At 35.1% G+C, this 11,115-nt stretch overlaps 1 protein-coding gene across 2 annotated transcripts; it reads left to right on the forward strand.

Annotated features, from left to right (window-relative positions):
• Window positions 1-5,390: 5,390 nt before the first annotated feature.
• LOC309476796 (granzyme-like protein 1) lies at window positions 5,391-10,584 on the forward strand. 2 transcript variants are annotated; one of them, XM_082139950.1, is made up of 5 exons: window positions 5,391-8,886; window positions 8,978-9,134; window positions 9,620-9,740; window positions 9,952-10,185; window positions 10,278-10,584. In XM_082139950.1, the coding sequence occupies exons 1-5, from the start codon at window positions 8,832-8,834 to the stop codon at window positions 10,455-10,457; spliced, it is 747 nt and encodes a 248-aa protein (XP_081996076.1). In that variant the 5' UTR covers window positions 5,391-8,831; the 3' UTR covers window positions 10,458-10,584. The 2 variants fall into 2 exon arrangements, with proteins under 2 accessions (XP_081996076.1, XP_081996075.1); XM_082139949.1 differs by lacking the exon at window positions 5,391-8,886 and having other exon boundaries at window positions 8,901-9,134.
• The last annotated feature ends 531 nt before the right edge of the window (window positions 10,585-11,115 follow it).

The following is an 11,115-nucleotide window of genomic DNA, read 5'->3' on the forward strand; positions in this document are numbered from 1 at the left end:
GATATCGGTTCATTTTTAATGTTATCGTTATTAGCCCGATAAGAAAATTTGGCTGATATATTAAAGCCGATAAATAATGGATTATTTCCTTCAGCTGAGACACTTCAGATGCACATTGTTCACCATGATGGTTTTAAATTGCTAAAAATATGATTGGAATCACTTCAAATATGGAAAATACATTTAAGTGCAAGATGTGCAGTGCAAATCTGTCATATAGACTACATAAAATGATCATGAGAACATTATAATTGTGTGCTTGGGACATGGATTTAATGGTGAAAATTTGGATTTAGATTTATCTGTAAATATATTGTTCATCAGCTTTTAAAGAGTTATCGGTATCGGCCAAAATGTTCATATTGGTGCATCCCTAATTTTAAGGCAATGAGTTTCCTCACTTTTTTAAAGTAAGACAACTGATCACTTTTTAAAATTGTACTTAGGCATCCTAGATGAAATTATAAAGGACATTTTTCGAGTAAGGAAAAAGCCACGACTATCTTTCGCTCACATGACTTACAGCAGCGAGGGTCAGACTATGATTCTTACAGTTTGACTTAAACCACATATTACGTTGCAGTTCCTTAAAATTACCATCCAAAAACTGGCGAGTAACTCGCAAAGGCCAATTTTTCGCGCATTTGGCACCTGTGACTGTTCATTTTGGACCTTGGTGTACCCGTTTGAAAAACCAGATGAAGCAGGTTCTCTGTTTACAGCGCCATTACTAAAGACATGAGATCATGCACAGTTGCACATTTGATCCTTGCCAGAGATAATAAAAATGCACTTGATGTACTCATTTTGTAACATCAGACCTTCAACCGCAGTTTGTGATGGATGTCTTATCGCTCTGAGAGGAAGAGAGAGAAAGAGAGAGAGAGACGGATCGTGAATAAGAGAAAGTGTGTCATGGTCCAGAGGAAAGTAATAAAACTGTACAAAACATTAAAAATTGTCCCTGTGTGCTTTGGCTGATAGTGCTGCCCACATATTGCTTCATCTCTGTCACAGCTTCTGAATGTATCACAGGTATCGGTGAGAAACCTTTAAAAAAAAACTTATTTTCTGGTTCGGTATGTATGACCGGACTGGCTGGCGGAGTGCCGGATAAACTTAATGGGACATTCTACCAGAAACGTACATTATCTGTCCTTGAATTGTTACAGTGAATAAAAAAGTATTTCATCCAAAAATTTCTAAAACTGGCTCATAGTTGATTTCTGTGAGTTGTTCTGTAAAGGAATATGTCATTCATTAGGTTCTCAGATATTTTTTTCTTTATTAAAAACACTTTTGAAAATTACAAATCCTGTCCATGCCCTTGTCCTCAGCCAAATTGGAGCTACAGCTTTCATAGTTTTGTTATGCTACAAACTGTTATTTAAAAAAAAAAAACTCATCAATAACAAGTTTAAGCTGTTATCATTCACATCAACTGATCAAAAACATAAAATGATATATAAATTCTACAAATAAATTCTATTTTACAACTGTCCCCATGTTTTGGTCAGTCCTGTCACGTTTACATAAAACTCTACATAAAATGTGTGAAATACACCTTTAAGGGTATCACTCAGAGGAAGTGACATCATTTGACCCAGGTGAAGCTTACATTGATTAAGGCTGAATTGTTTCATTGAATTGTATGATTTTAAGCTTGTTTTTGTATGTTTTTTTTAGGAAGACGAGCTAAAGGGTCAGGCCCTGTCACGGTTAAACATTCCAGAAAATAATGAAAATGTTTTAAATCCAAAACATGTCTAAAAAGGTTATTGAAATTCCTTGCTTGCATGTTAACAGTTTTTATGCTAGCATGCTAGCAGGCTGAGTAATGGCAGTTTACAATGGCCAACCGTCAGGCCCTGTCACATCAGGCCCTGTCACATTCCTGTGCTATTCCTAATAGCTCTGTTCCACAACCTAGTGAGCTGTCTCGGAACCTCATAAGTGACTGATTTGAAACGCTCTATATGCAGGAAGTCTATAAATCATACAAATAGAAGCTCATTGGAGACCTGACTTGGATAAAATAGTCATTTTTTAGTCATTTTGAAATATTTTCAATATTGAATGAATTATAAGTATAGTTAAAATGAGTGTTTCTCTTGGAATCAACCAATATGGGACCGATATATTGTTGCAATTTAAAAAAATATTTTTAACGTACAGAAGTAGTGCAATAGGTTCTGAAACGGAACCAATTTAACAGACTTTTTTGCAATGGGATTGACTTCATTTGAGGCAGCTAACCACCAGCTCTTATGCAAATTACAGTCACCCTGAACTATGAGTCAAGGGCACTCTGTGCTCATGAAATACTCTATAATCCTCAAAAGGCACCTAATTGCCTGTCTAACCAAGTGAAAATGGATATCAAACTCTGGTGTACATGTTACTCAAAATGTCATGTGTGCTTAGTTGAATCTAAGGTTGCTTAGTGTCAGCACACTTTGGGTATGCAGCAAACTGCGGAATACCACTGCTTTGAGTCAGACATACATTGGCTTTTAGATTTAAAAATAAATATGCTCATATGTTTTATTCTCAATCAAAATAACAGATATAATTTTGTTGGCAGGGAGCGTATTCCCACGTTGCATATCTATCTCATGAGAACCCTCAGTCTACACAGTACAGCATCAGCAGATGTTATTTGAGACCAGACGAGGATTTAGACAAAAGTCCATTTTAATTTGGATTCTTCTAAAGCAAAAAAAAATAAAAAAAATAAAAGAAGAGCCATAGTGAATGTACTCAAAGTGTTAGTTCATCCAAAAGTATTTACTCACCGTCATGTCGTTCCAAACCCGCAAGATCTTCGGAACACAAATGAAAAATATTTTTAATGAAATCTGAGCGATTTCTGTCCCTCCATTGACAGTTTACGCAACTACCACTTTGACACTTCAAAAAGTTCATAAAGAGATTGTAATCCATGAAGCGTGCAGTCACTTCATATGATGACTCGATCACTTTATATGATGAACAGATTGAATTTAGACTGATCTAATTCTCATATAAACATTGATCAGCAAACATAAACAAAAGCTCAACCATAAATGCTTTGGCGCACGAGAACAAGCCTCTCTTTACATTTGGCAGATGCTTTTATCCAAAGCGACTTACATTGCATTTCAAGGTACACATTTACATTCTTATCAGTTCTTGCTTACCCTGGGAATCGAACCCATGGCCTTGGCGTTGCAAGCACCAACGCTCTACTGTTTGAACTACAGGAAACCCTCGCTTGTCCTCTCTGGACATAGTTGTATACATAGATGCCTAATTGGCCGCTTTGGACCATTGCTGTGATATGTCAATGAGTTCGCCATATTGGTCTGAGCAAGACTGCTCAAGTAAACAGGTAACAGGTTTCTGGACAAAAAGTGCAATAGTTTACATTTCAACTGAGGATCCCAGATTCCCCAGCTACGGCCCTGTTCACTGTCATAAGGCATTGTGAAAACTCACGCTTGTGAAACAGTTTGTTTGTTTTTCTTGGTTAATAATTGTGGAGACATCCCTAATGTAATATAATTTAATGTACATGAAATGTTCACATAGTTTTTAATCATAGAAATGGCTTTTTCTGTCTTCAACTCCAGTCCGTCATTTGAGCTTTTTCTCTTAAATCACGTCATAATATGTCACAGGACAATTTCAAGTGAATGTAAAGATAATTTGCAGCTCAAACCCTTGAAGCATCTTCACCTTTTCATTTTTTATAATTTGTTTCTATATGTGTGGCCTCCTGATTGTATGCTTGCAGATTAACACACAAATGTTTGTTTTATTGTTCATACCATAACAATGTCTTTAGATCAATTTAATATTATAGTAAAAAATACATCAAATTATTTTCTTTTTAAACGGACAGCATTATTTTGAATTGTTTCTGGCAACTTGAAAAAAATGTGTTCAATTAGGTTGTAAAAAGTTCAACATTTAATGATCTATAAGCATTTCACAGACTTACTGTCAGTACACCATAGTTATTCAAATGAACTAAATCCATTCAAATGGATGGAAACAGATAGAAAAGATTTGGATTTAAAAGATTCCTTATCCTGTGGTTTCCTCTAGTGGGCAACATTAATATCACAGCTTGTACCCCTAATTATAAGATCATCCTTAATGGATACAGTAAACATTTAAGTTACAGCGGAAAAACATTTATAGTACAAGTAAAGTACAATATAAATTGTATGAAATATAAGTCAAATTTTACGTCAGATGTATTATTTCAATGGGGAAGTTTTATTCTATAGCATATTATTATTATTAATAGCCTATATTATTATTAATAATAATAATAGCCTAAAAATACAATTGAGTTTGAGTATAATATAGTAGTAATATAATAACTATTAATAAAACACCAAATAGTACAGTACAGGCCAAAAGTTTGGAAACATTACTATTTTTGAAAGAAGTTTCTTCTGCTCATCAAGCCTGCATTTATTTGATCAAAAATACAGAAAAAAAAAGTAATATTGTGATGTATTATTACAATTTAAAATAATTGGTTTTCAATTTATTATACTTTAAATTATCATTTATTTCTGTGATGCAAAGCTGAATTTCCAGGATCATTACTCCAGTCTATCACATGATCCTTTAGAAATCTTTCTAATATGATCATTCATTATCAAAGTTGGAAACAGTTCTGCTGCTTAATATTTTTTCATAACCTGTGATACTTTTTTAGGATACTTTGATGAATAAAAAGTAAAAAAAAAAAAAAAAAGCTAATGTTTTAAAAATAGACATCTTTTGTAACAACAATATACACTACTGGTCAGTAATTTGGGGTCAGTAATTTTTTTTCTTTCTTTTTTTGAAATAAATCAATACTTTTATTCAGCAAGGATGTGTTAAAGTGATAAAAAGTGATAATAAAGAAGATTTATATTATTAGAAAATATATTTTTTTATTTTGAATAAATCCAGTTCTTTTTAACCTTTTATTCATCATATATTAGGCAGCAGAACTGTTTCCAACACTAATAATAAATCAGAATATTAGAATGATTTCTAAAGACTGGATGTCACATGTGACACTGAAGACTGGATGATCATGAAAATTCAGCTTTGCATCACAGAAATAAATGATCATTTAAAGTATAATAAATTGAAAACCAATTATTTTAAATAACAATTATTACAATATATCACAATAAAATAAAAAAAATCTGTATTTTTGATCAAATAAATGCAGGCTTGATGAGCAGAAGAAACTTCTTTCAAAAACATTAAAAATAGTAATGTTTCCAAACTTTTGGCCTGTACTGTATATGTATATATATATATATATATATATATATATATATATCATAAACTGTAAAATAATAGTAAATAAAATAAAAATAGTAAATAAAATAGTCAGTAGTATATCATCATTTAATTGTTTAAGTCATATAATAATATGATAGGCAGGAGAGGTGCACACGTCTGTTGGAAAATGCAGAGAACAGTCCACTGACAGGCTTTCTTCAGTCTTCCTTGACGTTATCCTGGTTGCCACTGGCTAGAATGGGAAAAAAATATAAATGAGCCAATTAGATGACAAGCAATCAAAACACCTGCTCTTTGGTGAGATTAGACGGTTTAACTCTATCTGTAATTCTGACAGCCTGAGCTATCCTGTCAAAGGTATCTGGCTCACTGCAATGCATGGAAGACTCACTTGCGATTTGGATTAATTCATAATATAAAATCTAATATAAAATCAGACTTCAAGAGAATCATGTAAACTTTATATTAGTTTATTTTTTTAAAGCCTCAGTTCTCAAAGCTAACTAGCGTTATCGCTAGCTATTAATAGTCTGACTTTGGTGGCCAACTAGTTGTCAGCATAATGTTACAATGACCAAATAAAACCAAAAACAACTCTTCAGACTTACATGTGAATGGCAATTCCCCGAGAAATGGTTTGGATTGTACGACGGTTTGTAAAACCTCAAAATAGTCAGGGTTCTTTTCTCAGTCCACATGTGAGAGTTACGGCAAGTTGCCTGGACCAATATGGCGGCGCCGTTGACGTACAATCCATGGACCAATCAGGCTTCTATGTATTTTGTATTTTATAGAAATATAAACTTTAAAGAAAACTTTATTGAATGATTTATGAACAAATCAGATAATACAGATATAAACAAAACTTTCTTGAACATTCAAATACAGCAACAGTGGATGTCAGCATTAAGAAAAAAAAGGAAGACAATGAAAAATAAATAGTAGGTACATATATAAATTACAGTAATAAACAATTCAATGTACAGATGCAGTAGATCAAGTTACACTACAATCAACAGCTCGTCTTACAATTTCAACATTTTTACTGACATTCAAGTAACTGTCAATGAATAATGGTGTAAATTGCACTTTTTATTCACAAAAAACTACTACATCTTCCGAAAACTAGCAATAGTGCCCAAGTCGTATACTTTTATGGAGCTATTTTGTCTTTTAAGACTACCCTGTCTCATCACTCAAATGAAACACCTCTGTTTTGCACTAGCACAGACACAGATGATCCATTTTATGAGTAATAATGTAGGAAAAATATAAATTTAAAGGGTAGAATTTTTATGGGGAAGCAGCGAAGGGTGGATTTAGTGCTCAGACAAATAGGTGTTTAGTCATGTCTGGAACGCATTGCCACTGCTCATCTTCCCCTCTTAATTCATGTCTCCTTTCCTATCCTCTTCTAGTCTTGACTGGTACAGAGACGAGCTTCAGGGAAGCATACAGAAAACATATCGAAACTTACTCAAAACCACATTCTCACACATTTCCACTGTGGCACGTAACATTGCATGTGTAGGCTTTATCTGGTGATCTTCTGAGAACTGCAAAATAAACTTAACAGCTTCTGTTTGTGAGTAGACGAAGCAAATAGCGATGATATTTATTGGGCCTGAAAGCGATGCAAAACATCACGGCGAACATTTGTGAAGTCACGAACCAAACTCAGACATTATCAACTGAAACCATTCAAATCCAGAAGATTTTGATGATTACCCAAACACAAAGCATCACACAAACCTAGTGACATGATCTGACTAGATCCTCACATGCATTTTCATTTAAGAGTGGCCAGATATCGAAGTGTGTTATGCTACTTTCTTATTTGGAAGCGCACTGTTGTCATTTCCTTTTATTCTTAATAATCGTGATTTGCGCGGTGATTGATGGACTTTTTACAACTGTCGTTTCGTTCCCTGCTTCTATCATGACGTCTAATTGCTTAACCATCCCATAGTCAACCCCCTGGTTCTAATAAAGCTGACAGTCTGCCGGTAAACGTCCTTTTAGACACCCCCCCGCTGCCCCCCTTTCTTCTGCTCGGCCTCTCCAAACCTCCTCCTGTAATTCCCATTACTGTTCGAGACCCAGTCTTCTGCATGCAACCCATTCCCCACCGTCCCTCGCTCACAGAAACCTCGTCTGCGCTTCATTCACAATAATTATAATAACGTCTTGTGGTTCAGGTATGAGAAGAACATACCTCAGTCTAGACGTAGGAAGTTTCTTAATGGGCATTCCTGTGCTACTGCTTGGCGTATTTGCATGGCTAAAGCAAGCATATAGCATTACAGCCTTCAGGAACTATGTGACCACATCGCTAATATCAGAGGTACTCAAAACAGCGTTTTTGTTCAATGCGCATTTTATTACATCCATCAAAGACGTGTAATGAAAGCCATGAAAATGGATTTCCTGTTTTGGAGGACTCTACGAGGAGCTACAAAACCTCTGGCCCACTGAACTCTGTTGCTGAACAACTTTAAGGGTGATCACGCAAAGCACAGCAAACCCTCTAGGATTGCTGTTTGCATATTTATTTGGGCAGGTAAATGTAATTCCATTGCTGCAACTTCACCTCACTGTACGATTTTATCACAGTGGTCACATTTACAGTGCAAGCTTTGAATTCAATGCAATATTTGACTGCGAAGATTCTCAGTTTTAGTCACATTTTCTGGTAGATTATTCTGGTCAGATTAATGAATTTCTGTTAGTCAAGATGTTTCACCTTTTATCCAAGTGGCCAGAGCTGTACATATACATCTGGGAAACCTTACAACTACTGTCAAAGTGGATGTCACAACTTAGATGGACAAACCCCTTTGAACAAGTGTCTCTGTATCTGAAAGACAAGGATAACCCCTTGTGAAGTCAAGATTGTGGTCAAGATTTTGGTCAACGAGGATCCATCTTTGAAAGAGAATACTTGAATGAGTTGTGTCTTGAGCAACAAGGAAACACAAAGAACACTCATAAAAGCACGCACACATGCTCAAGAGGTTCGGTGAACTCCGATGGCTTCCACAGTCTCAAGATCTCAAAAGAGTACCCTTGGAATGTGAAGAAAGGGCAGATTCACATCACAAATGTGCAGTTTGCGTGATGCTACCATGTCAATGGAGACTTGAATTTCTAAAGAATGTTTCCAGGGTCTTGCTGAATCAGTGGCACAAAGAATTACAGCTGTTCTGGGGTCAAAGGGGTTTGTAAAAGTTGTAGCTGATAAAATGTGGTAAACGAGGTACCAGAAGTTGCTTAAATTACAGATACTGAAATTCAACTGATCGTGGGCTGTCTGATGTTATCACCAAAGTTTGAGTTGTCAGACAGCGAGAGCTGATGATAATCACTGATTTGTGATCATAACAAGCTTTTACATCAGTGAAACTGATCTGGATACAGAGCATGCTGCAGCTTCTACCATTAACTTCCGGGTATGGGTCTCTTGACTCTGTATAAAAGCAGGAGACAACCTTTCTGTGGTGCATATACCGAGTGTGACTGAGCTGTCAACAATGAGCATCCTTTGGCATATAGCTAGTCTGCTACTGCTGCGCTCCTGCACTCCAGGTGATCACATCTAATCTACTTATGTATTTACAAAAGTTTGTTTCTCAGAATATGCTGTCGAATTGTTTAATAGAACTAAACTCTTTCTTAGGTTTCTCCATGCATGATGGTATTGTTGGCGGGAAAGTCTCCATTCCACACAGTCGACCCTACATGGTCTACATTCATGACTCTAAATCCGAAGCATTATGTGGTGGTTTTTTGGTAAGAGAGGATTATGTGATGACAGCCGCCCACTGTAAAGGAAGGTTGGTGAAATGAATTATCATATTTTGGAATTAGAAAGGGTATACAACTTGCCTCAAACTTTTGATATCCAAAGTGGCAATATCTTTGTATTGAAATATAGTAACACTTCACAATAAGGTTCATATTAGTTAACCTTAGTTAACATGAACTAAGAATGAACAATACTTCTTCAGCATTTATTAATCTTAGTTAATATTAATTTCAACATGCACTAATGCATTATTAAAATCAAAGGTTGTACTAGTTAACATTAGTAAATGTATTAACTAACAGGAACAAGCAGCTGTATTTTTATTAACTAATATTAACAAAGATGAATAAATACTGTAACGCGTGTATTTCTTATTGTTAGTTCAACTAACATGAACTAACAATAAGAAATACAAAAAGGTTCAACTAATGAACCTTATTGTAAAGTGTTACCTGAAAAATATATTTTTGTAAATTTTTGTATCTGTTTATTTTTTGTGTGTGTCATCTTTAGTCATCTTAAGGTGTATTTAGGCGTCAATGACACCAACTTTTTACCTGAAGGAGTAGCTGTTCATACATTTCCATATCCACAATTCAGCAATAAACCAGGCCATGACATCATGCTTTTAAAGGTAATATATAACGTTGAACCATTTATAATTAGAATCACGCCTTTGAAAAATGGCCTTTCATAACAGGAAACCTGATGTTTGCAGAATATAATTTGGCTAAATCTGATTAATTCATATTTAATCTAATAAATACTAAAAATCTAATCAATACATTCTTTAAAATACAGAAAAACATAGAAAGAAATGTAGAACTTTGCACCTTGCCTTTCAGCTTAAAACCAATGCAACTTTGAACAAAACTGTGAAGACTATCGCCTTGCCAAAAAAAGAGAATCCCAAAAATGCGATCTTAAAGGATTGCATGGTCTTGGGTTGGGGCTTGCAGGATTACGGCCGTGGGCCTCCATCAAGGGTCCTCAAAGAAGCAAGTGTAACTCTGATGGACTCCAAAAACTGTGGGACACCCGACACTCTGTGCAGTGAGGGAACAACTGGACCAGCAGAGGTATTTCAAGTGGCATCACTTACAAATTATTATCCATGGTGTATTGTTAGTGCATTCTGGATATACTAATAATCAAATGATATCATCCACAGGGAGACTCTGGGGGTCCTCTTGTTTGTGGAGATGTTGCTCATGGAATTGTATCTTATTACCAAAAGGAATCAAATGGAGAGCACTGCACAAGATACACTGACATTTCCCAATACCTTCAATGGATTCATAACAAAATGAATAACGGAACATGGAAGGGCAACCTGGATAAACTCATTTAGTTCAAAACCAGTTGTTTGGTTCAATATGAGTTCAATCATCCATGTTTGGTTTTCCTATTACAACATTCAGCACATCTGTAACATTAAATGTGCAATTTTAAAATAAAGGCTTACACTGGTCACTGTTTCACAAGTCTAATATGCATTTAATTGTCTGCGTTTAAAATGTATATACCAAGCATTCATGCAGTAGTTCTCAACCAGAGGGCCGGAGCCCATTAGGGGGCCTCAAACTTCCAAGGCGGGCTCAAGATGGTAGGAATTAAATGGTTACCAGTTAGATAAGCCAGGATTAAATCCATGAGGGTTAGCATTATGGTTACATATTTTAATTATCATTAAAACTGTATTTGCATTAAGCAAAATAAGTCTCACGCAGGCGCAGAGTGTAACATAGGCTTCATTTAGTGTTAAAAATCATGGCGGAAGGCAATGAGCCGGTCTACCATTTTTGTTCTGACCAATATGAAAATTGGGCTGAATTATGCAAAGCTGTTCATTTGAACCAGTTGATGTAAAATAAACATTCTAAAAATTAAAATTCTTGTAAGGTATTTAGAATTATTTACAGTGCAGATAAAATATCAAATTTTAACTCATCTCTTTAAAATAAAAATGTATTTGAAGGCCGAGATGAGGAAATTCATTTTATGATTTA

The sequence above is a fragment of the Leuciscus leuciscus genome (assembly GCF_965113295.1).
Source record: "Leuciscus leuciscus genome assembly, chromosome: 15".
Lineage (NCBI taxonomy): Eukaryota > Metazoa > Chordata > Actinopteri > Cypriniformes > Leuciscidae > Leuciscus > Leuciscus leuciscus.

Excerpts from the sequence above, each read along its gene's own strand:
- LOC309476796 (XM_082139949.1), top strand. The coding sequence starts at position 8,908 with ATGTATTTACAAAAGTTTGTTTCTCAGAATATGCTGTCGAATTGTTTA. Across the intron at positions 9,741-9,951 it reads ATGACATCATGCTTTTAAAG|CTTAAAACCAATGCAACTTT; the intron begins GTAATATATAAC and ends CTTGCCTTTCAG. Across the intron at positions 10,186-10,277 it reads GAACAACTGGACCAGCAGAG|GGAGACTCTGGGGGTCCTCT; the intron begins GTATTTCAAGTG and ends TATCATCCACAG.